At 34.1% G+C, this 26583-nt stretch overlaps 1 protein-coding gene across 2 annotated transcripts; it reads left to right on the top strand.

Moving 5' to 3' along the window:
• Positions 1-24618, top strand: Hmgcl (hydroxymethylglutaryl-CoA lyase). 2 transcript variants are annotated; one of them, XM_089253598.1, is made up of 10 exons: positions 1-121; positions 1800-1871; positions 3127-3234; positions 5899-5994; positions 7458-7516; positions 9615-9704; positions 14200-14263; positions 17528-17716; positions 21182-21307; positions 24424-24618. In XM_089253598.1, exons 1-10 carry the CDS (start codon positions 8-10, stop codon positions 24532-24534), a joined length of 1029 nt encoding a protein of 342 aa, XP_089109724.1. In that variant the 5' UTR covers positions 1-7; the 3' UTR covers positions 24535-24618. The 2 variants fall into 2 exon arrangements, with proteins under 2 accessions (XP_089109724.1, XP_089109725.1); XM_089253599.1 differs by lacking the exons at positions 21182-21307; positions 24424-24618 and adding an exon at positions 20037-20410.
• Positions 24619-26583: the final 1965 nt, after the last annotated feature.

Genomic DNA, 26583 nt, shown 5'->3' on the forward strand with positions numbered 1-26583 from the left:
GTCGACCATGTATTCAAAAATATTAAACTCGTTTGTAAAGATTACAATGTTTTCGTTGATCGAAAAGTTAAGAGTTCGTCTTCTTGCTGAAATTGCGAGAAGAACGCAAAGCACTTACTCTGTAAATTTTGTTCAATTCTCTTGAATTTTCTAAACTGAATATATAACACGGTATTGATTTGACTTTTTAAATCTATGTATTTGGTTGTTTTTTTTCTCGAGGGGAACAGCTTTGGTATAAGGGGCCACTTGGCGATTTTCGTCGCCAAACATGTCCGACGGTCTGACGAAAAGTCGCTAAAGCCATCGGATAGTACGGGCGCCGAAATAAAAATCGCCGGCATAGAAAACATAACGGAAATACACAAGCATAATAATAATAAAAATATCACTTTCTACACTAAACATCAAAACAACCTAAGGTATGCAGATTAAAAACGAAACATTTTAAACTAAAAAAAAACCCCAGACTTTTAAATAAACAATGGTTCTCTTCCCGTTGTGCGTAAATAATGAATATTCTTTGTATATAAAAATAAAACCTGGACTCTATTTTAAATAATAAATTGATCAGGGCATAGATATTCTCAATATGAATAAAATTTTAATTATTAAATTTTTGCATTATATAAAATACAGAAAAAGGAATAAATATTGGAAAATATTAAAGGTACAACCTGAGAGACGATAGAAAAACCTGATATCCATAAATTAATCCGGTCCACATAATACATTGTGAAAATCAAGCTGTATATATGGAAGGAAGAGAAAAAAGATCTCATCTCCCAACGGTTTTCCAAATCATTCAAAATGCAGCGGCTATGGGGTGACGTCATTTGGAAGAAAAGAGAGATAGAACAATGTAGAAAAGAGAGAGAAGACCCGTTTGAAACCTCAGCGCCACCTGCACAACAGATAATAACGGAAAACAATGATCTGGAAAGAAGACGAGATATATGGCACCCAAGCCGCAGCGTTTTGAATGATTTGGAAAACCGTTAGAAGATGAGAACTTTTTCTCTTCCTTCCGTGTTATGTTGGCGACTTATCGTCGGAAAAAAGTCGCCAACTTGGCGTGTCCCTTATACCAATTTTCACAGACTTTTCAAAACACTCTACTAGACTCGACATGATCTGATATTTAAAAACATGTCACTTGCTATACAGTAGAAAAGAGTTCAAATTTTTCAGATTTTCTCTTTGATGTTTAACCCTAGAATACTAACTCTAGGTCTCAGAAACTATGTTTGCAGAAACATAGATGTTAGCATAAGTTTTTATTTTAGTTAGTATTTTAGGGTTAAACATGTGTTTTTTTAAAATAATAAAACAAGTAGCCCACTACTGGTGTACTTACCTTAAAATTATAACATCAGTAAAAAAGTTATTGGTCCCTACTTTGAATCTTTTGCAAGAGCTAAAACTCACTTTTAAATGTATCTAAGTGCTATCTATGTAAATCACAGTTTTTTAAATAAGAAATTAGGTTGCTCAAAAAGAAATTTGTTTTGAAAGTTTGCACACCTACCTTGGGAAACTTTTTCGCCTTTTTAGTTGAGCAACCTAAAATTTGTGAGAAGACACATATATACTTTCCAGCATTGTACCAATTTGATAGTTCTTCAGAAAAATGTTTATGATGTGCATCTGCAGCAAAAACCCAGTTTTGGGACTTTTTTTCATTTTTATTAATTTTTTTCTGTAACTAGAGAGATTTCATTGTTCTTGAATATTCTTCAAATTTTCTGTGTGTTAGTGTTGTTAAAGTGATTAGTGAACATTACCGTTTGCTTTTTCAGGTATCAAAGAATTTGCCAAAGCATGTGAAAATTGTAGAAGTAGGACCCAGAGATGGTCTGCAAAATGAAAAGGTTTAACAGTTGACTTATGTCTCATTTTGATGAGAAATCAAGTTCTGTTTTCTGTTGATTATGTTAAAGGAAGAAAAAACACCCCCCGCTCTTCACTTGGAAGCTATTTTTCTCATAAGAACACTATATATATGCTCTTAAATTTATTCATTGATGATGCTGAATTTATGCTGGTGTGACATTCCTTTTATCATGTATCTATATTTTGAGTCTTCCCATGTATTTTTATGTGATTCCTTTCTTTTCTTTGCATCTTAGAAGAACATTTATAATAATCACCATTTGATCCCTTTTGTCACTCCATAGTCATTTTTTATTTACTTGAGAAAGAATTAGATCAAAAACTAAAGTTCAGTCTTTTTTCTGAATGGCTATTCTTTCATGGCAATCTAGGAATGCATATTTGCTTACATACAGCTTGCTTACATGCCTATACAGGGTGATCAGCGAATAAGTCCTTATTTCAAAATTAAATATCTCTACAACAAAGATCAATAGAATTATGCGGTAAACGGTACATTTATTAGCAAAACTGTAAGAATGTTGTACAGAAATTCGAAAATTTAGTTTTTTTTAAAATTTTTTAAAATTAAAAAAACAAAAACAAAACCAGAGATTTTGGGGTTCCAAAAATCCTCATTTGTGTGAAGAGAAACCACTGCATTCGCCTATGGGCTGCGGTATACGCCATGTGTGCTGACAAATTGTTCCAAAATTGTAACGTAACGTTCAGTAGTAATCGTTTCTCGCACGAAGAAGGGGCCGATAATGCCTCTGGCGCATACCGCAGCCCATGCAGTAACTTTAGGCGAATGCAGTGGTTTCTCTTCACACAAATGAGTATTTTCGGAACCCCAAAATCTCCAGTTTTTTTTTTTTTTTAATTTTAAAAAATTTTAAAAAAAACTTAATTTTCGAAATTTCTGTACAACATTCTTACAGTTTTGCTAATAAACTTACCGTTTACCGCATAATTCTATTGATCTTTGTTGTAGAGATATTTAATTTTGAAATAAGGACTTATTCTCTGATCACCCTGTACTTGATTTTATACAGGCAAGTATGAATCCATATTTGCCTGTGTTGCTTGAAATCAATCTGTGAAACTAGTGATAAGACATCTTTATCAGACACAATAATTTTATTGTTTATTCAGCTGCATCATTATTAGATTAAATCCTTCTTTCATCCTAGAATAAGATATATGCTTAAGACATTTTTTAAATTATTAAACTCAATTTGAACTTTTTTGCAGACACTGATTACAACTGAGCAAAAAGTGAATTTTATAAATGAGCTTTCTCACACTGGATTAAGTGCCATTGAAGTTGGTGCTTTTGTGTCTCCTAAATGGATCCCTCAGGTAATACATTTAAAAAATATATACATGATTAGAATCAAACACATACCAGGAAAAAAAAAAAAAAAAATCAGAATCTCCTCTAAAGATACATCTGATAGTATGAAACTTAATATATAAAACGCTTCAACTGAATATGAAAATGATAAAAAAAATTACACCTAATGCATGAATTATCAAATTTACAAAAAAAAATTTTTTTTTAAGAAAATCATTATCTTCATGTGATAGAGTTGGAAAGTGGACAACCAATCATGGAGTTATTCATTTTAGTGAGATTCTAATTTGAAATAAATGAATAATAATTGAATGAAATAAATAATGATTAGAAATAAATGTTGTTTATATATGTCAGCACACATGCATTCAAATATTTTTTACACTGTTGGCGACAGCATTTGCTTTTATAACCCCTGGCAGAAAGTGTTTGATCATCCACAAAAACACTAGCAATGATATATTTAAAACGCAAAAAACAAAAAAAAAAAAAACAATTTTTTTTTTCTCCAAATGAAAATTTTTGGTGAAAATAATCATTCTGAATACAAAATGAATGGGGTGAAAAACAAATTTATTCCAAGGTGACCTTGAAAACCAGTTCATGAACTAGCAACAACTAGGAAAAAGTGTTCGATCAGCACTTCCATGGGAAATAAGTGTTCAATCACTGTTTTGAAAAATATATTGGCTCAAAATATGTAAATGAAGCAATGTTTGTGCAGTTGTAGGGTAACTAGACAATGTATAAAAAATGAATGCACACAACCAGGTTTTCATCATTAAAACTTATTTTGAAGCGCTAAGAGGTGGCTCCCAAAAGATATCTTTCTAGTGATCTCTAAAGCTGATGATTTCCATGTTGGATGACAGAATTCCTCAAAAGGAAGTTGCAGGATTATTTAACTGTTATATATGTAGTCGGCTATCTTTGGAAAAAACATCAGAGGACTGGCAGTGTTTTTGCCGTGATGGCAAGATGCTTTTTTGTCTTATAATATGAAAGGGCATCCCAAAATCCATTTGTGATCACTTGGAATCAAAAATTTTTCTATAATGCCCATGTAGAGCTTCTGAGATCATAATATGCTTCACGATGCAAAGTTTCCCTAATCCATTGGCTGTTGTGCATGTCCAAACGTTAAATGAACAACAAAATAAACTTAAGTTTTTGTTTTTCTTATCAATGCAGTAAGCATTGAGTGTTCTGCATATAAATTTATCATAGCCATCTCCAGTTTCAATTCTTGACTTTTCACTGTAAAGTTAATTGAGACATCTTCTAGTCATCCATTTCCCAGCTAACATGATTTTTTTACACTATTGCAATCGAGACCTCATGTGCACCCAATTTGAATAAGGTTTAGTTGTTTTTTTTATTTGCAGTACCTAAATCTCTCTTCTTGTGAAAGATTGCTTAAAGTACTGTTGCAGATACAAACCTTGTACTTTGCTCACTTTGCATTTAGTTATTTTGGGATGACACAATGATTCTTCTACATAAGTGCAACGAGTTTTCTATCATCTCTCCTTGTGATTCCAGGTGTGCAACAAGCCCAAGCGAATTCTAAACACTGCAAGTTCTCTTGATATTTTTCCAATTGTACCTCAATGTACCTAGAGTAAAGTTAAACAACCCTGTAACTTCCCTTTGAGGAACTCGTCTTCCAACATGGAAATTATCAGCTTTAGATATTATCTAAAAGATATGTTCTGGTAGCCATCTCTTATCCCTTCAGAAAAAGTTATAATGATGAAGACCTGTTGTATTAAATTTTTATGCATTGTCTGGTTACCCTGAAACTGCACAAACATTATTTTATTTTTATATTTTGAGCCAGTATATATTTTTATATAGTGATCGAACACTTATTTCCCATGGAAGTGCTGATCAAATACTTTTTTCCCAGGTGTTGCTAGTTCTTGAACAGATTTTCAAGGTCAAATTAAAATAAATTTATGATTTTTTTTTTTTTACTTTTTTCCATATTTGAAATGATTATTTTCACCAAAAATTTTGCTCTGAGAAAAAAAAATTATTTTCAATTTTGGTTTTTTCTATTTGTAATGTACTAGCAATTGTTTTCGTACATGATTGAACACAATTTCGTGCCAAGGGTAGTATAAAATTACCTTTTTTTTCTACAAATTAAGTTTTAAATCAAATTCAAATTTAAACATTGTGAACTTCAAAAGTTTTTGAATTTTTCAAAAAAAAACCTTGTAGAACTTGAACAGTCATGAGCGCGGTAGCCCAGGTCGATAGATAAAAGGGAGGCACCTAAAGTGCCAAAGGATATTTAGAGGTGTCGTGAGTTTGATACCCGGTTTTGCCCTTATTAGAAATGTTCCTGATGCAGGGGTACAACAGAAACGGCGACATGACAACAGGAAAAGATTGCTACTGAAGGGAATCTCACACCGAGGGGTTAGCTCACCAACCTCTCGGTGAGTTTAAAAAAAAAAGGCTGCTGTTCAGAATCGGCAATAAATGTAGATCCCAGTCTAATTAGCACTCATGTGCAGAAAATGACAGTGGTTCGACAAAAATTATCAATGATCAACAACCTTGAACAGTCGCAAGTTATGTGTATTCATCTTTTAAGTATTCTTATTTTTATTTTGATGTTTCTATTTAATGCTAAGACAACTCGTATTTTAATTTTCCAGATGGCAGATAGTTGTGAAGTTTTTTCAAAAATCAAAAAGAAACCTGGTATATCATATCCTGTGCTTGTTCCCAATTCTATAGGTTTAAATTCTGCAGTAAGTTTTCATCCTTGTGCATATTCATGAATTCATCCACGTTTGTTGCTTTTCTGCTTTTACAATTAACTTTAGTCAAATATTGTCTATATTTGCTATGATTTTGTTAACCCTTTAACTGCATACATTCTCTATAAGAAATCACAGATGTTGTAAGTCTTCATAAAAATTAAATAAAAAAAATTATTGAGACTAATAATCTTATATATATAATAATCTCTCAACACAAATATGTTTTTAACCCTTAACTGGTGTTGTGAAAATTCTATGTGTAACTGGCGTTGTGGTGCCATTTTGATCCCAGTCAGTATTAATGCATTTTAAAAATCAACGAAAGAAATTTTTATAAAAGCAATGGGTTTTTTACGTGATTTCATTCATCTATATATCAATTAATTCATTAAATTATTTTTCAAATTATTTTTTTATTTTCTCTAAAATGGTCCTTTATTAAGACACATTTGAAAGAAATAAAGGGATACATGACTTTTTTGAGTTTTTTTTCCAATTATACATTAAATTTTTTGAACATAATTTTCATGATTAAAATATAAACAGATATGATTAAAATATACTCAGAAAATAAAATTTACAAATTAAATTAACACTTACTATATTTTCACAAGCACCAAAATTAGTCTTATTCTAAGTAGGAAACACAGTACTTGCAAACAACACTATGGCATGTTGATCACACAGATCTTACGTACAATTCTCTATAAACACTATCCTCATGCTCACCTCAGATATCCGCTGTTTCACTATTAATTTGAGACCATTATCGAAAAAACTGGCATTCTTCCGATAAGCCATTCCGATCTGAACACTCCGGCCTAAGACAAAAACAGACTTACACAAGTAGCATGGTGGGGTCATTTTGACCCCACAGAAACTTCGTTCAACGATACAGAGAAAAGAAAAAGTAGAATAACATCATCAATTTGTCAAACACATGTAAACAACTAGCTTGAAATGTACGGGAAATTAACATGGTTCAGATGCATTTCTTTCTCAAGGGGTGGCAAGATGAAGAATGTGTGGGGTCAAAATGATCCCCACCACCCCAGTTAAGGGTTAACTAGTTTTCCCATGAATTTAAAGGGAAAAAAACAATACCAAGAAGACTAAAAAATAAAAATAGAATAAAGAGATGTTTTTAATACCTAATTGTGTATTGTACATCAGGGCTGGACAAATCCCAGGTGCCAAGTCGTCATGACGACTAAAAAATTGGAACTATTGCCTAAGCTTTTGTATGTATGATTATTAAATTTGAGTCTAATGACAACAAAAATTTCTGGAAGTTAAGTCTGCTTATTTTCCAATATGGAAAAGGATTCCTCAGTCTTGGATTGACTCCTAAGAAATTCTTCTTGTGCCTAAATAGTTTTTGGTTTGTCAAGCCCTGTTGTACATGCAGAAAAATGTATGATCTCTCATTCATGAATTTATTTAAACTCAAGCTTACAGTTGGTGTCAAAGAAATAGCAATATTTGCAGCTGCCTCTGAATCCTTTAGTAGGTAAGTTTATTTTTTGTAATTTTTCTACATCAACAATTTTCTTCTTGATGAGGAAATTTATGTTAGATATTTTTACTAAATGGTAACACATTTAGAGCACTCAATCAATTATATCAGTTAACATTCAAAGCGATTTTGATTACTAGACACTGAAAACATTGCGGCTCATCACAAAAATTCTGGAGGGGGCCAAAATTGTTGTGCATTGTATTATGATATAGACAGGGCCTGATTTCCACATAGGCAATAGGAGCATTTGTCATGAACCTCATGAATTTAACCCATTGACGCCAGTTGGTAAGAAAACTTGCCGTTCGACATTTTAATTTTTTTCTTTGCCAATAAATGGTGGGAGTGGTTCCACTCAGTATTTCGTTTCTTTGAAAAAATCAAAGTTGCCTTTAATGGGTTAAGACCCCAAAATTTAAACATATATTTTTTTGACCGCAGTTGCAGGGGGAACCCCACTAATTTTCACTTTGTCTAGAGCCCATTGAAGTCAAAATCATGCCCCGGATACAGGTAATCTAAATTTTTTTTTTTAAATTATTTTTCACATTATCTGTATGCAGTACAAAAATAATAATGCTCTATCAGTGCAACATTGACAAATTTGTGCAGTGAGCCTAACCAATATCTTAACAATGTTCAAAACCATCATTTTATGTTCAGCAGTTGCCTTTGGCAATCGTTTGTTCCAAATTACCGAAATTCATACTCTTCTTTCAATATACAGTATATTCTAATATATAAAGAGAAAAAGAAGATATATACAAGATATAGATAATATTAGTATAAGATAGCATAATATTATTAATATCAGTCATAGATTCTAATTTATAAGATAGAATAGATTTATAAAAGATAGAGTAAACTTGAAGGATGGAAGATAGATGGCAACATCAGTATCCCCAGTGCTCTTTTCCACGCTGCCAGAAGTAGCACAATAAACTGTGTAACAACCATCCTCTTTCTCCTTTCCCAGTGTTTCTTACTACCAAACCTATCTCGTGAAGGCACAGATTGGACTATGCCAAGGCAGTGCCATCTATAGCTAGATCTCTGCTATAGAAGGCACTGGCCAAAAAATGTTGGTAGATAGAAACGTATGGGGTGACCATATGACCCGTATTTCATGGGGCCACATTTTTTTAAAATTAGAACTTCTGTGAAAATAGTTTTTTTCTGATTTTATCAAATTCATAGAAAATTAATTCAGTGGCATTGTATTGGAATTAAATCCATTTGAAGAATTGAATTAATAATGACTAAAATTTTTTAGGGAGACTCGCACCTTCTTCAAGAGCCACCCCTGACTGAAAATATTAGTGATTAAATGTAATAAAGAGTGAACGTATAACTCAATTTTCAGAATTTTGCTTGTCATCATTATATTATAGTGCATGATTTTACCAGCTCTCTTTTAAGTGGATCTTTTTCCATGAACAGGCTTAAAAAAAATCTTATTCCTTATTTGAGTTGTCCAGTTGCAAAACTCATTAAGCGTCAACTAGATTTTTTTACAGAAAGTGAAAAAGAAACTTTTGTAGATTGCATTTTTCGAGCTGGCTGCTTGAAATTTAAAATTTTAACGGCATAACATTAACATTTTAACAAGCATCAGCTCAAAAAATACATTCTACAAAAGTTTCTTTTTCACTTTCTGTAAAAAAATCTGGTTGGCACTTAATGAATTTTGCAACTGGATGACTCATTTGATGTAAGTGACCTTATCATGCTGCAGTACAGTATAGCCCAGATTAATCTAGCCTTCTATTAACTGAGACACTTGTACAGACTGATGTGAACTGGTCATTTATACTTTTCACTTACCCCTTACCCCCCCCCCCTACTGATCCCAATCAGTTAAGAGGAATTTAGTAATTTTTACTTATTAGTAATTACAAAATTGTACATAACAAGTTGTATTATCATCACTGATTCAATTTTTCAAGATTAAAATACGATAAACTTTTTGTAAAAATTTTCAAATTTTTTTTAAAAAATTTCAAAATTTTATTAAGATGCTGTTAATGATTGTAAAAATTGTAATTTTTTTTGTTAAACATCTGTTTTCTCTTTCCAATATTTTCTACAGAAAGAACATTAATGCCTGTATCTCTGATAGTTTAATGACATATGAATCTGTGATACACGATGCAAAAAAAGCTGGCTTGAAAGTCAGAGGGTAAGTTTATATATTCTTATTTGTAAGTATAATCAAATAAAGTGTAGAATATACAGAGAGGTCATAACTTTGCGGATATATGATCCCCTAGTGGCCACAAAAATAGAGGAATATGAATGAAATTTGAGATATAGGTGTTTCAGAGTATGCGCTCAAGAATGACCAAAAAACAAACCCTAGCTGTAGCATGATAAACTGTGTTAGATGTAGACAAAGAAACATGGGGTAAACAACCAATGCAGATCACATTACTGACGCAGTAAGTACCCCACCTAGAGTTTAGTATACCACCCCTTGGTGTTACAGCAACCATTCCAAAGCCATTCATGGTTTTTCGCTGCACTGATCACTTACCAATGCATAAAAGTGAGTAGTGTCATTTGAATTTTTGAAATTTTATTGCTAAAACCATAACTGCAAATGCTAAGGGTTTATTTTTCTTTAAATTCTCTAGCACAGTGGTTCTCAACCTGTTGAGAACCAGGCCATATAGCCCCTTAGTTGTCCTGAAATATTCTAAGGGGGTCACGGGGTGAAAATAAAATGAAAGGGGAGCCACAACAAGTGGTGAAGAAGGCCACAGAGAGCTGTGAAGAAATAAAGCTTTCAAGTGAAATATGGTGGGGGGGGGGGGGGAATGTAAGTGCTTTTTCAGAATCCAAGCAGAGTTGTCCATTGAACCTGAGCCATCTTAACACATGGGTCCATGTGGGCAAGACCCGGAGCCTCATATCCATAGAGGGCCTACACTATGAGATCTGGCACTATGATTTTCAAATGTAAGTTTGTAAATATGTGAGCTATACTTACAGCTAAGTATAGGGCCTCAGAACACCATTTTTCCCGGGGACCCATGATGTTGAGACAACCATGTATAAAACCCCCACAAAAAGGAACTCTAGCCCAAGATGGGCGCGAACCCAGGCTGATGTTTCGGGACGGGACGGGACGGGACGGGGGGAAATCTATTGTGTAAGTTTCTTGGATCATCCTATATTTTACGAAGATTGATTTTCTCACATAATTCAGCTCTTAAGAGGGATAATCACCCACCTTCTGGATTTGTGCTTGGCCCAGGGCTCCAGGTATTAATCTTATTTATTAAATTTTTGGTCATTAGAAACTTAGTTTTGATTAAATTCAATTCAATAAATAGAAAGGATCTTTTTCCAAGAGCAAGATCTTGAGGGTAGATGGAGGCCCTGGACAAGACAGTGGGCCGCAAGAAGAAAATTTGGTTCAAAGGGGGCTGTGGGTCAAAAAAGGTTGAGAAACACTGCTCTAGTGCATACTTTGAAACATCTATATCTCAAATTTCATTTGCATTCATTGATTTTCAGTGGCCACTAGCGGCTCTTACTCTAACATGGTTTCAATAATATAAGAAACTCACTGCACAACAGAATTTCACAGCATGGATTAGGAGGGAAAAGTCTTGATGATTATGAACCTGTAAGATATTCCATGATCGGTGGTGTGAGAAGAGATCAATGACACAGTTTTGACATCTGGGATGAACGAAATTGATTTAGAGGTTGATAGCACAGAAACAGTTAATACTTTACTCCTTTTATCCAAAAATAAAAAAAATTAAGTGAAGAACTTCTTGGAACCAAGTAATAATAAAGATAAATTTGCATTTATATAATTTGAAATTATACCATATTTTCTAATGCATATGATACACTTTTTTGTTTGAAAGTAGGTTTCAAAAGCAGGGCACATCTCATGTGATGGTTCCAAGTTTTTGTTGAGTTTACAATATGTGTACAATAAGAAAAAGTGCATATCATATATTAGCATATGTGCAGGCAAATGGGGTAATTTTACAAGATTTTACTTTTTTTATTTACCAAAAACTAAATCTTCAAATATTTTATGCATTTTCATTAAAACTACAATGTTATAAAGTGGTTTTTTTCCATTTAGTTAGTCTAATTAGTCTTCTTATCTCTCACATAATTTTTCTATGCAGATAATATTTATAAATGTTGTTTTAATCAGTGCTATCAGGTGTAGCAGATATTTTTATACATGTATTTTTTTCCCTACATGTATTTTATTTTATTTTTTCACTTTATTTTAATGATAATTGAACTTCTCACTTAGGCAGTCGAGTGGTTAGGAAACTAGCTTCTCACTGTGCAGGTCTGGGTTCGAATCCCGGTTCGGGCATGGATGTTTACTAACACTAACAAATTCCCTGGACGGATCATGCTGATCCCTTGGGAATGCGTGCGGATCACGTTATTAAAAAAAAAAAAATGATGCACATTATACTACAGTACTGTACTTCCTGAAAATATGAACAAAACTAATGTTGTATGCAAGCATCCAAATAGTCATTATACATTTAATAAAAAATTTTAAGAAAAGTGTGCGGTAGCCTATGTCAATAAGATACTCACCTAACATACCAAAGGATGTTTAGAGGTGCCGTGAGTTTGATACCCAGTTCATCCTTGTCCAAAAGTTTCCTGACACGAGGGTACAACAGAAACAGCGACATGACCACAGGAAAAGATTGCTACCGCAAGGAGTCCAACACTAAGGGGTTAGTGCACCAACCTCTTTTATGTTCTCCTCTAATTCATCTGTTTCCTGTCTAGATGGGATACCTTAATGGACGTTCATCGGTCAGTTGGTCATAATAACTTTTATGGTAGGTAGATGTAATGAATATGTGCTCATATATATTGTACTAGTAATACTGTCTGGTTTCATTGATATCCATTCTCAATCAATTATTTTTTGGAGAAAATAATATCTTTCTTTGGAAAATATAAAAATCAGACAAAAAATATCTTCATCATTGACACATCACGTAGCAAAAATTTTAAAGCCCCTGTAAGTGGTCTATTTGTATATACAGTATATATGCGCTTGTGTATCTAAGGAATTAAATTACAAAGGAGCAGGCCAGCAGCCCCCCCCCCCCATAGTATAATTGTGACAAAAATTAAACTTTCTTGTAACACACTTGGACAATTTCATTTTGAATTTTTGGAGTTATAATTTTAAAAATCTTTAACAAAACTCAATTGTGAGAATGCTATGCAACAAAATAACTTACAGGGGGGAGGGGGCATGATTGCCCCATAACCACCTGTTCTAAATTTATAAGATTTCAGGGTGGGTAAATTAAAACAAACAAACAAAAAATAACTTTTATGAAACTATGACTTCACAAAAAGTATCAAACCACACTAACAAATTATTCATCATAATATATAATGAATTTTGAAATTAAAATATAGTTCTATGTTCGTTACCATCAAGTGGTTTAAGTAAACTGTTATTGATACTGGGAAAAAGTTCAGTGATCACAACCGATAGAACAACTAATATATTAGGGCGTGGTAGCCCAGGTCGATAAGATACTCACCTAAAATGCCAAAGGATGTTTAGAGGTGTTGTGAGTTTGATACCCTGTTTGTCCTTGTTAGAAATTTTCTTAATGCAGGTACAATGAAAACGGTGACATAATCACAGAAAAAGATTGCTATCGCAGGGAGTCTCCACACCAAGGGGTTAGAGCATCAACCTCTCAGTGAGTATAAAAAAGACTGCCATTTGGAATTGGCAATAAATTGTAGGTCCGGGTCCAATTAGCCCTCATGTTTAAGAAAATGTGACTGTGTTGTGACAAAAATAATCAAATGATATTTAACTAGTCAAGTGGTTACGACAGCGTTTGTCATCGCTGCCATACTTAATGTTGGTGCCTACGACAGCATTTGCCGACGCACAGACTTTTTTCGGTCTTTTTCACCAGTCAAGTGGTTAAGATGGCATTTGCTGTCGCTGATATACGTAATGGTGTTGCCTACGATGGCATTTGACGGCACACAGTCTTTTCGGTCTTTTTCACATAGATATGATGAAATAATTTGTCATACATGTGCTGCCATCTCTGTACAGCCATCCTTCTATTTTATTATCTCATCACTAGATGGAGTTGACAATTATATTTGAAGGTCTGAGATTATTATTACTATTATCTTTGTCATGCTTTGCAAAGCTGCATCCCCATCGTTTTTGTTTCAATTTCCAACTCCCTTGCGAAGATGCATCTTTTTTATTACTCATATATCTTTTAGCAAAGGTTCAACTACTATGGTTCCACATAAATCCATCAACAGCATTTCTTTTAGTCACAGGACATTATGACCGCTCCTCACCACTTTTGGGGTGTCATATTATGTCTCGGCACATTCGAGCTATAAAAAAAACATGCTATAAAAAAATATTTTAATATTTCAAACTTCCAAAGAAAAGGGAAAAAGCTCGCACATCTTCAAAAAAAAGTGGGCACTGCGGGTAACGCTCAGAGAAATTAATTGGACAGTTGACTGGTTAAGAAAATGTATGAATTGCAGGAATAAAAATTCTTAAATGTTTATAGTTCTTTGAAGTAATACAATGTTATTTAGGGTAACCCAATTTAGTATTGAAAATTTATTTATTCTATTTGTAATAATTTTTTCCCTTATAGTTATGTTTCATGTGTTGTTGGATGTCCTTATGAAGGTGAAATAAAACCTCAAGCTGTTGCACAGGTAAAAAAGATCAATTAGTGATGAAACCAAATCTTATGTATACAATTGTTCTTAACCTTAGTCGAATTGGCTCATGGATATCACAGATCACACACGTACAAAATTGAATGATAAATGATTGATGATTATATAAATCCAATACAAACAGGTTAAATTCCAAACATTTTTTTGTATGTCGGAAATGTGATATCAACACTTTGGCTGTACAAATAATTGGAGATATACTTCTGTCTCTGTGCAGGAGAATTTTTTTTTTTTTTCAGTTTCCTTTTATGAAAGGTAGATGGTAATCAAACTCAGATGTTGCATAAATTGAATAGTATCAAAAAAGGGGAAAATGCAGGTAAACCTGTCAGAGAATAGGGAATGAAGAAAAATGGGAACATTTACTTGTTATACAATCTATATACCATTTTAAGAATTTTATCTAAAAAAAACAATTCGCTCTCTTAAATCATCAGAGCAGGCCATCCTCCATAAGCAATGGAAGCAGCTTAAGGATTAAGCATAATCCTCCCTCATCCCCACTAGTTTAGAATGATTTCAGACATTGCTCATAGAAGCATTGCTTGGTTTAGAGCAGAGGTTAGCAAATAGCAGATATCCACTACCCCTCCTATTTTGGTATATCCCTAGACTAATATATTTTTTTTATGTGATTTTTCTTTGAAAATTTCTATAATAAGAATTTGAAAAATCATAAATCATAACAATATTTGCTTTTTCCTCAAAAGACTGATTATCTTTTGTCTATCTAATTTTATCTATTTAATCTTTTAAAACACAAAATGCAAATCAATTTTTTTTCTCAATTTTGGGGCAAAAGAAAAACTAAGTCTCAGAGACTTGTACCATACATTGGCATAATTTTAGTAAGCGAAAAAAGTCATTAAGTAGCTCACCAGATAAGTCTGGTTAGAGCTTAATTTCATATTTGACCTGACACAATATCAAATGTAAATCATTAATGTTTGCATATCAAACTGTACTGTACAAAATTTTTGCATGTAACTTTCACCCTTTGGCTGTGCAAATTGTTGGAGGTATGCTTCTCTCTCTCTCTCTGCTCAAGGAAAAATAATTTCCCCCTATATTTTCGATTTCAGTTTGTGAAAGAGAGTTGGCAATCAAACTCTGATATTGCTTTGATTCAAGAAAACCTAGAAAATGGGGTGATTATGCAGTACAAGCAAACCTGTCAGATAATGGAGAAATAATGAAAGGAAAAACATCTATGTCATGCCATCCGGAACTACATTTAAAAAGTCCCAGAGCTAATTTTATTACGAAAGAATGAGTACAGATGGAACCTGTTTTATTTGGCGTTTCCTGCAAAATAACTACCCTGTGCAATTATGCATTTTCGCCATTGTTCATATGAAGATGTAAATGCAGATTGCAAGTCTCCTTTTGCCACATCCTCCTGTGCCTTTGTTGCTGCTCGCTGCACTTCTTCATAACCCCTAGAATCATTGCCCCTTAAGCAAATTCTTTATCAGAGGAAAAGGAAAAATTTACATGGGGCAAGATCAGGGGAATAAACTGGTTAAAGAAGTATTGGAATGTTATGTTTTGATGTAATCTGATACCAGGAGGGACGCGTGAGCTGACGCATTGTCATGATGGAGCACCCATAACTTGGCCTTCCAAAGATCTGGTCGCTTGTGTCTGACTGAATCATGCAGACATTTAAGGACTCACAGATTCCTCGTGGCAGGGCCGTCTTAACAGCATGACACACACACACACACACAATATTTGCTTTTTCCTCAAAAGATTATCTTTTGTCTATCTAATTTCATCTATTTAATCTTTTAAAACACAAAATGCAAATCAATTTTTTTTCTCAATTTTGGGGCAAAAGAAAAACTAAGTCTCAGATACTTGTACCATACATTGGCATAATTTTGGTAAGCGAAAAAAGTCATTAAGTAGCGCACCAGATAAGTCTGGTTAAAGCTTAATTTCATATTTGACACACACACACGCACACACACCCAAAAAAGTGGTTTTTCTGAGGCCCTACCTGGTAAATCCTAGAAAATTTTGACCGGATCTCATTTTTGTGAGGCCCCTTTCTTCTTGAGGCCCCCGGACCTTGCCTGGGTTGGCCCATGCGTTAAGACGGCACTGCCTCGTGGTGCCAGATTACCTGTCAGAATATCACATTCCAATACTTTCACAACCAGCTTATTCTCCTGATCTCATCCCATGTGACTTTTTCCTTTTTCCTCGGATAAAAAAATTTGCTTAAGGGGAAATGATTCTCAAGTTCTGAAAAGTAACAGTGAGCAGCAACGAAAACACTGGAAGATGTGACAAAAGGAGGCTTGCAATCTGCATTTACATCTTTGTATGAATGATGGCAAAAAATGCATAATTGCACAGGGTAGCATGAAAGAACTTCAAAAGAAACACCAAATGAACATCTATCTGACTTATTCTTCCATAATAAAATAAGTTCCAGAACTTTTTCAGCGTAGTGGTATATAATATCTTTTTAAGAATTTCATCTAAAAAAAGTAATTCAGATCACCAAAGGATGATTGAGCAGGCTACTACGCTCATCTGTAGACGATGGGAGCAGGGCCGTCTTAAGAGCATCATGGGCCCCCAGGCCAAGTGATTTTTCTGAGGCTCTATGTGACAAATTTTCAAAAATTTCAACCAGTTCTAATTTCTCTGAGGCCCCTCTTCCCTTGAGGCCCCCCAGGCCGTGCCTGGGTGAGCCCATGCGTTAAGACGGCACTGGATGGGAGCAGTTTGAGAGTTAATTGCTCATAAGTCAAGTCACTTGTAGATCAAGGTACCATTGTATTTATTTGCTCAAGGAACAGCAAAGGTTTTGGATGTCTCATGTTTGTATGAACTTGCAGTAAAGTTTACATTTCCTTCTTTTTTCCTATGAGAAGAATTTTCAATAGCTATACAAAGCTCTTGAAATCATAAAGTAAACTGTATCAATACAAGGCCACAGCAAGCAAAATGCCCAACGAGGTGGATGAAAAAAAAGATGTCAACATATATAGGTGTCATATTTCTAAAATAATATGTATAGTATGAATTTATAAATTAAATTCACACATATATTTGCAATTTTTAGAAAATTTCTTTATGCTATAACTGACCTTTGAATAGATATTTTCTTTAATAGACTTCAAGGTATGAAATATTTTTTTTATGAATCAAGACCAAGTGTGTAGCTTATTATTATACCTGTATGTTGTTTTATGTATATTGAAACAGATATATATATATTTGTAGGTGGCAAAAGACTTGCATTCTTTGGGCTGTTACGAAATCTCATTAGGTGATACAATAGGTGTTGGTACCCCAGAAACAATACATTCTATGCTGAATGAAACATTGAAAGTACTTCCTGAAACATGTCTAGCCATCCATTGTCATGATACATACGGTCAAGCATTAGTCAATATACTGACTGCTCTGGAGGTATAATTTCTGTTTGCTCCTAGAAAATTAGATTTTTAATATGCAAATGTATTTATAAATAACTTATTATGATCTCCAATTTTGTATTTCTAAATTTCAGTACCATAGTGGCCTTTTTAATAAATAGATGTTACTTTTTATATTTATTTTAATTGCTATATTTACTATCGAAAAGTGTAGCAAAGAAGAATGAAATTACAATCCATTTATGTTAATTGTTTTTTGAATATTTTCAAAGGAAAATATTGTCAATTAATATTTTTTTATTGCGATTCATAAAAAATGTTTTAACTTTAATATTTATATAAATTATCATTTTACATAAGGGTAGGACAACAGCTATAACTAAATTTTTCTATTTTTGCTGAGAATTTCTCATATTTTCTTTTAACTCTAGAATGAACCACAGAATTTTTATCCCTCTTGGGCATTCTTTGTGAAACACCTGGTACATCCAGCGCTTGATTTTACGAACTTCTCCAATTTGCTAACACACTTTTTTTTATGAACTACGAACTGGTTTACTGTCTCGAACAGTATGCCATTGAGCTAATGTTAGAATCTGCTCTATTTAACAAACTCTCAATTCTATAACTCTCTATTTTATGAACTTTGTTTTTATTTTACAATCTTGTTTTTTGGTTATTTTATTCTTCCCCAGCTGCCTCCAAGATTTTTGTAATTAAAAGTAAACTTCAATTTGGGCAATCTACGTGTTTTAAGAGAAAATAGAGGAAGGGATGGGGAGGTATAGTTATATAGAGGGTTCACCAATTTGTCATCACCAACATACAGGTGTTTTGCAAACATGCTTGGAAAGAGGGTTCGATTGTTGGCAGGGGTGACCATGCATTAAAGATGCGTTCACAATCCAATTCACTCTTTGTGCATTATGATTGAATAAACTGGTGGTTTTTACAAGTTGATCAAACTCTATTTCAGCCAACTTTTACTTTCTGCTCATTTTCTTCTTTGTAATGTCAACAAAATGGAAAAGATTGTGGGTGAATTACACTGGGTGAAATTTATTTTTTAAAGAAATTCTTTTTAGAAATTTCTTTTTTAAAGAAATTAATGTGCAAACTCTTACAAAGACAGAAATTGCCAAAAAGTATTTGATTTAAAAAATTACATGGAGTCCTCTAATAAAAGATCAGCAAAAGATTGTTTCTATGGCAAGTGGTTCCAGTGTTGTTCCACCATCCTGAAAATATTTCAGAGAAATGAGATCAATGCGAAATTTTATCCTCTTATATTAATTCTATGGAATTTTATATTCACCAAATGCTGTGATGAAGGAAACAAAAATAAGTTATTTTAATGGAAATTATCAATTAAGGTTAATGACTAACTCATATTTTATTTCCCACATTTTTTTCATCGTCTCTCCCATTTATGAACTTTCAATTTTATGAATGATTAAGACGATACAGGTTCATAAAAACGAGCATCGAAACAAACGTATATGATTTGCTTATGTTTTTTGTTCATTTTTATAAACGTAAGGAAAAGTGTGAAGATCCTTTGACTTAGAATCTTAATCATAAAAACATACTTCCAATTATAAGAAGTATCCAAAAACATGTGAATCTTGGATATGTCATTCATTTTACAAATTGCTGTATATAAATAAAAAATTCTATATAAAGATACCCTCTATAGTGATAATCTCCTATAGAACAGTATTACTCTCTAAACCTGATGAACTATTAATAGTGTTAATATATTCCACCTACAATGATAACTCCTTTATAACAATACAATACGTTCTTCTGGTCCATTGAATATTATACTATATGAGTTTCACTGTATATCAAAATACAAGTTCTATTTTTTATATTGTCCTCCTTAGTTTATTTAATTCACGAAGAAGTTTTTATTGATGTGGATGAAATTAAATTGATACCATAAGCAGGGGTGACTTAGTGACTAGTGGGATGACTTTGTGACACTTGGTCTTTATTTGGTTTTTAAATCTAGTGCCCAGCTCGGAAGTAACAGGAACTTGCAACATCACACTTAGTGGTCACTTAACGAAGCTCTGCCTCGCTCAGTGTTACCGCCACAGCTCATTGTAGAGTGACTAACAGTTTTAACTTTTCGAAACTTTGTCAAACTTTCTCTTGTGTAGCTTCCAACATCTACTGAATGATTAATACAGGTAACCATGTCAATAACTAAACTTGTTAGCACTAAAACTGCGCAACCAGATCATAGTTAAAATGCTTAATGTATGAGATATGTTTGTTTAACCTAAATCTGTTATTCTGTGGGGTGACTTTGTGACAACAAACAAATTTTTAAATCTTTTCTTTTTCAGCCAAAAAGGACGTTAAATGCAAGAAAATATGTAAGAAGGCTTGGAGCTCGTTCCTACAGGAATTAATCGTGTTGAAGATATTGAATTTTTTGAAAAATAAGAATTGATTACACCAGTACCTCTTGCCTTCCAGAGATGAGCATCAATGCTCAGAAGAACACTGGCAACTCACCACTGCTTGGAATGAGCAGAAGCAATAAAGAGGTTGTTACATTACATGTAGACCAGTTTGTTGTTGTTAACTTTGAAGGCACACTGTACCTGGGAATCGTTACTGAAGCAACGCCAGAAGGATACAAGGTTTCAGTAATGGAGAAATAAACAGAAAACTGGAAGTGGCCTACACAACCAGACAAGATTATGTTCAAAAATGAAGAAGTTGTGTTTGCAATTCAATCACCTAGGCCTCTTGGGAAGTGAGGTATTTTCCACGTGCCTGCTATTAAATGAAAGTGTGTCAATAATGTGTACTTAACAATGAAATTTTCAATAAATGATGTTTAATTAACATTCACAAGTGTTGTAAATAAAAAGTTCTTGGTATTACTTTGTGACATTTTCATTTTCCTATGCTTTTTGTATTAAAAATGCATGTCACAAACTTGCCGCAATGCGGGGAACAAGTTTGTGACAAGAACTTTATTTCATTTTTTTTCAGTAATGGCTAAAACTTGGAAACACATTTAGTATAAAATTTCTAAAACACATTTAGCATAAAATTTTTAAAACGCATTTATCAAAAAATTTTCTGAATCACATTGAGACTATCTAAAAGAAGAGTGGAGGAATCGTTATTTGAGGTCAAGTTTAGTTCTGAGTCAATATTAAGGCTGGAAACAGCCAAAATACCCAAAAGTTGTCACAGAGTCAACCCCCTCCTATGGTAACAAACTGAAATCATGATAGCTATCAACAAAATTTGTACTTATCATTATTTTTAGTTTTTGTTTCCTGTGCTGTGATAAAGAAAAAAAATGTAAATATATGTCTGGCCTGTGTACTTTGTGAAAGTGGTAGTAATACCCAGATTATAACATTATTTGGGATTCTAATAAACGTTGTCCTACTGTATGTATGAATATATATATATATATTTAATCTTGTTTGTTTCAATTAAATATTTACCCATTTCTTCATTTCTTTAGATGGGCATATCAGTTGTTGATTCATCTGTTGCTGGACTTGGAGGCTGCCCTTATGCAAAGGGAGCTACTGGCAATGTTGCTACTGAAGATGTTGTTTACATGCTTCATGGGGTTGGGATAAAGACTGTAAGTATCAAAATATTTTTTTTGTGTGTATGTCTCAAAGTGTTTAAATAATCAATGTAAAATTAATCACAACACACACACATTTATGTTTCTATTGTTAAAAAAAATGAGTTGGTGAATTTAGTCAAAAAAGAGCAGGCTCTCGTGCTGAAATGCATCAAAAGGTGCTGTCGCATAGCAGCTTATTCATTGGTAACCTTCTCAATCGAATTTCACCGTTTCTGGAAAAAAAACATTCCAGTGATTCATAATAAATGATACTTTTATAAAATGCAGCATGTAAATGTGTGAAAAGAAAAAACATTTTTCCCCTTATATTTTTAGATGCTACATCCCTAGATTACTTTATTTATAATTGTCTCATAACTGAAGACTTCTTGATAAGACATCAATATACAGGGTGCATAGCTAACACCTTGCACCGCAAATTACTGGCAAACCATTTATTCAAGAGGATACTTCCAATTAAAAAAAGTGTCCAAATAATGTGTGTACCTCAGATACATCATTGATATTGCAAGGGGTTGTAAAATGCAAAATAAATAAATAATTGTATTGAAAATATTAAAAAAAACTTTTTATGCGGACATTTACTGAAAACCCAATTAGAAAGTTGTTGCCCTGTCTCTTTGATGGCAACAAAAAAAATTCCATGTTTCTAAGTGCAATATTCACTGAGATATTTGAATTCAAAAAACAGGAAAGTTGGGAAATAACAGCATTATATATATAAATGCGGGTAAAATGGTTTACCCACATGCAAGACTGCCCATTAAAAAATTATGGTGGTCTTATGTAAGTATGGACAGCTTCTCAATTTACCCCAATATTTTTTATCCTATTTCTTTTTAAGCATGTCAATTCACGACTCCTGAGGTAAGCTATTCCATTTATTCACAATCCTAATATGCCAGACTTCCCATTGGCGTACGCAAAGGGGGGGGGGGTTTGGGGTTCTAACTGCTTGAGCCGAGATTATAGTGTTATTTTACAGGAAAAAATTTAAACCCCCCCTCAGAAGGGAAAAAATCTGAAATCCCCCCCCCCCTCGAGAAAATTCTGCGTATGCCTGTGCATGTATATACAATATTCCTGGATGCATGGGGGGCTCCACTCTCTTACAAAATTTTCTCTGTTTGGGGATTCAAGTGTACTGTGAACTGTTAGGTTCTGGCACCTATCCTCGTACAAAATGTTTATCAATCAATGGAGAGTATACTATTACTTTAAAGAGTAAGTATGTAATATGTAAATTGTGTCCAGCCACAAGATGGCCTTGCATAGAACCAGGACTAGGAGAAAATTCACTGAATTCTAGGAGGCAGCCGACCTTATCCAAAATTTTCCCTATGAATTTAGGAAAAAAAATTAATTCAATAAGTAAACAGGGTCTTGCTCCTGGATCGGGGGGAGGTAAGACTAAGGCCGTGAGAGAACAGAATATAGTTTAAAGAGGGCAATGAGCAAAAAAGGTTATGAAACAGTGGTTTAGAGCAGTGTTTCTCAACCTTTTTTTTGCCCGTGGCCCCCTTTGAACCATATTTTTTTCCTCGTGGCTCCCCTGTCTTACCCAGAGTTTTCGACTCTCATCTAGATGCAAGATTCTTTATACGTATTGAATTGATTTTTTCAGTGAATTTATACTGAACGAAAATTTTGCAAACAAGATTGGTCTCCAGACCACTGGCCTAGAATTTATTGAGCTCTCCGCTAGTCCGAGTTCTATTCAGGGCCGTCTCAACATTATGGGCGCCTTAGGCAAAGTGATGCTATGGTAGCCCCATACTTAGCTGGAAATAAACAGCCTACATATTTCCTATTTATTTTCAATATTTATTGTACTATACAAAATATAAGGTGAGATCACTTATGGACATGAGACCCCCCCCCCCCTGCACTACCCCTCACAGGAGTGGGACTGACAGATTCGAATAAGAATAAGTTCTTTGGTTAAAAATTTATTTTTTGCGATTGCGTAATATAGATGGCAGCACCAAAATGAAAATTGACAGATTCGATAGAAAAGTTGAAAGAACGAAACTACGTATTTTGGTGGGCTTTTTTTGGATCTGTTACAAATGTGTGTGTTTTTTCGATCTTAATTCTTTCTTAATTCTTTTTCTTAATCTTAATTCTTTATACCAGTGCTTCTCAAAGTGTGCATCACGGAGGATTGGCGATATTGATTTGTCCCTGTTCTCAGTGCTTTGAAATGACTTTTATTTATGCAGAATATCTGCTGGACTATTTCGGGGAGCCACGTGGGACCTATGACTGAGGCACGGGAGTCACAAAAAAAATTCCATGTTTCTAAGTGCAATATTCACTGAGATATTTGAATTCAAAAATTAGGAAAGTTGGGAAATAACAGCATTATATATATATATAAATGCGGGTAAAATGGTTTACCCACATGCAAGACTGCCCATTAAAAAATTATGGTGGTCTTATGTAAGTATGGATAGCTTCTCAATTTACCCCAATATTTTTTATCCTATTTCTTTTTAAGCATGTCAATTCACGACTCCTGAGGTAAGCTATTCCATTTATTCACAATCCTATTAGATAAAAATTCCTTGCGGCACACCCCATAAGCTGGAATTGTCCCTCATCAATCGATACTAGTGTCTCCTTGTTGAAGCAATCGATTGATGGTGTATTGATTCATGGTCCAACTTATCCATCCTGTTTAAAATTTTAATTTCTGCAATCATATCTGCCCCAGACATCTGCTTTCTTCCAATGTAAACATATTCAAAAAATCACTCTTCATAGCTTAACCCCTTCAAGCAGGTCTATGTCCCTCTGTAAGTATGGTCTCTGTAAGTATTATCCAAGAAACTAACATAATTTGCAGTATGAAAGTGGCAGCTTTGTTTGGAGTAATCATCAGATGTAATGAGAGTTGCTTTTAAAGTGAAAACAACATTTTTAAAATATTTTATAGAAAACCATTGTGTTTTCGAGAAACTATCTTGTAGTAGTGCATGGAGTTATAAGTTAGATGATTTTCAGTCTTTCTCCTGCCTGTGATAAGTATCGAAATTTCTGTAAATTTTTCAGACTTTTCATTCCTTTTGAACTTTGTGTGAAAAATTTATAAATCTTATTTTCAGGGAATAAATCTGAAAAAACTTGTGCAAGCTGGAAATCTTATTTGCAGTCTACTCCAGAAGGCATCTTGCTCTAAAGTTTCGAATGCTTTAATGGGAAATCCACATACATGATTTTATATAAAATACTATCATTGCTAATTTTGTAAAGTCACTCATTAAAGTATTTTCAAAATATGCAAATATTCTTGCAATGAAGATATGCATTTCTTTAGTTCAATTTTTGATGATAAATCTATGTAGATATGTAATCAAATTTTTTGATTCATCAAAACAAGACTTTATAAGGTTCTTTTAAGCACTTCCAACAGCCAGATATTATTTTGGATATGCTAATATGCCAGACTTCCCATTGGCGTACGCAAAGGGGGGGGGATTTGGGGTTCTAACTGCTTGAGCCGAGATTATAGTGTTATTTTACAGGAAAAAATTTAAACCCCCCCTCAGAAGGGAAAAAATCTGAAATCCCCCCCCCCTCGAGAAAATTCTGCGTATGCCTGTGCATGTATATACAATATTCCTGGATGCATGGGGGGCTCCACTCTCTTACAAAATTTTCTCTGTTTGGGGATTCAAGTGTACTGTGAACTGTTAGGTTCTGGCACCTATCCTCGTACAAAATGTTTATCAATCAATGGAGAGTATACTATTATTTTAAAGAGTAAGTATGTAATATGTAAATTGTGTCCAGCCACAAGATGGCCTTGCATAGAACCAGGACTAGGAGAAAATTCACTGAATTCTAGGAGGCAGCCGACCTTATCCAAAATTTTCCCTATGAATTTAGGAAAAAAAATTAATTCAATAAGTAAACAGGGTCTTGCTCCTGGATCGGGGGGAGGTAAGACTAAGGCCGTGAGAGAACAGAATATAGTTTAAAGAGGGCAATGAGCAAAAAAGGTTATGAAACAGTGGTTTAGAGCAGTGTTTCTCAACCTTTTTTTTGCCCGTGGCCCCCTTTGAACCATATTTTTTTCCTCGTGGCTCCCCTGTCTTACCCAGAGTTTTCGACTCTCATCTAGAAGCAAGATTCTTTATACGTATTGAATTGATTTTTTCAGTGAATTTATACTGAACGAAAATTTTGCAAACAAGATTGGTCTCCAGACCACTGGCCTAGAATTTATTGAGCTCTCCGCTAGTCCGAGTTCTATTCAGGGCCGTCTCAACATTATGGGTGCCTTAGGCAAAGTGATGCTATGGTAGCCCCATACTTAGCTGGAAATAAACAGCCTACATATTTCCTATTTATTTTCAATATTTATTGTACTATACAAAATATAAGGTGAGATCACTTATGGACATGAGACCCCCCCCCCCTGCACTACCCCTCACAGGAGTGGGACTGACAGATTCGAATAAGAATAAGTTCTTTCAGGAGTGGGACTGACAGAGCTGCAGCCCGGAGCCTGATATGGTTTTCATCATTTTCGTTTTTCACACTATAAATTTAATGTAGAGGAGGGGTCTGTGAAAAATCTTGCCGAGGGCCTGCGAAAAACACCATCCTAGGGAACCTGCTGCAAAATGTAGGCAGTGAGGCCCTGGTTTTGTGGGTGGCTTTGTTGGATTCTGTAAGTGTATAGTCACTAAAAATATAAAAGGTTTATTTCTTCCCACCTTAATTTTTCTTTTCAGCTCTCTACAGCCCTCCAAACCACCTGTCATGGCCCTTTCTCCATTTTCTTCCGTGGCCCCCTTGAAGTATCCCAGTACCACTAGGGGGCCATATGGCCCCGGTTGAGAACCACTGGTCTAGAGCCACCCTACTTGGCTGGAAAATATAGGCAGATACAGCGAGGGTGGCGATAGCCCTCCCATTCGAGAATCCTATATCCGCTTATAAGAAATACCCACCTATACAAATTTACATATACACTTTGAAAAATTGTACTTGGAAATTATTGTATCGGACCTCATTATCATGGAGGCTTCGCGGGCTCCATGTGTTTAAATGGCTTTTACTAATAAACATATTTCAGGGACGGCTGGAACTGTGGGGGCAAAAGTCTCAATCAAACAATTGAAAGGTAAACTTTAGCGGCGGCAAGTTTTGGGGGAAACAAAAATAATGTTATAAAATCCACACGAATAAATCGACAAAAATCCTGTTGTTTTTTTAGTGTAAGAATAAGTTCTTTGGTTAAAAATTTATTTTTTGCG

The sequence above is a fragment of the Pholcus phalangioides genome, unplaced genomic scaffold (assembly GCF_987345545.1).
Source record: "Pholcus phalangioides strain wild (caught in Gottingen) unplaced genomic scaffold, Ppha-v1.0 ptg000039l_1, whole genome shotgun sequence".
Classification (NCBI taxonomy): Eukaryota; Metazoa; Arthropoda; class Arachnida; order Araneae; family Pholcidae; genus Pholcus; species Pholcus phalangioides.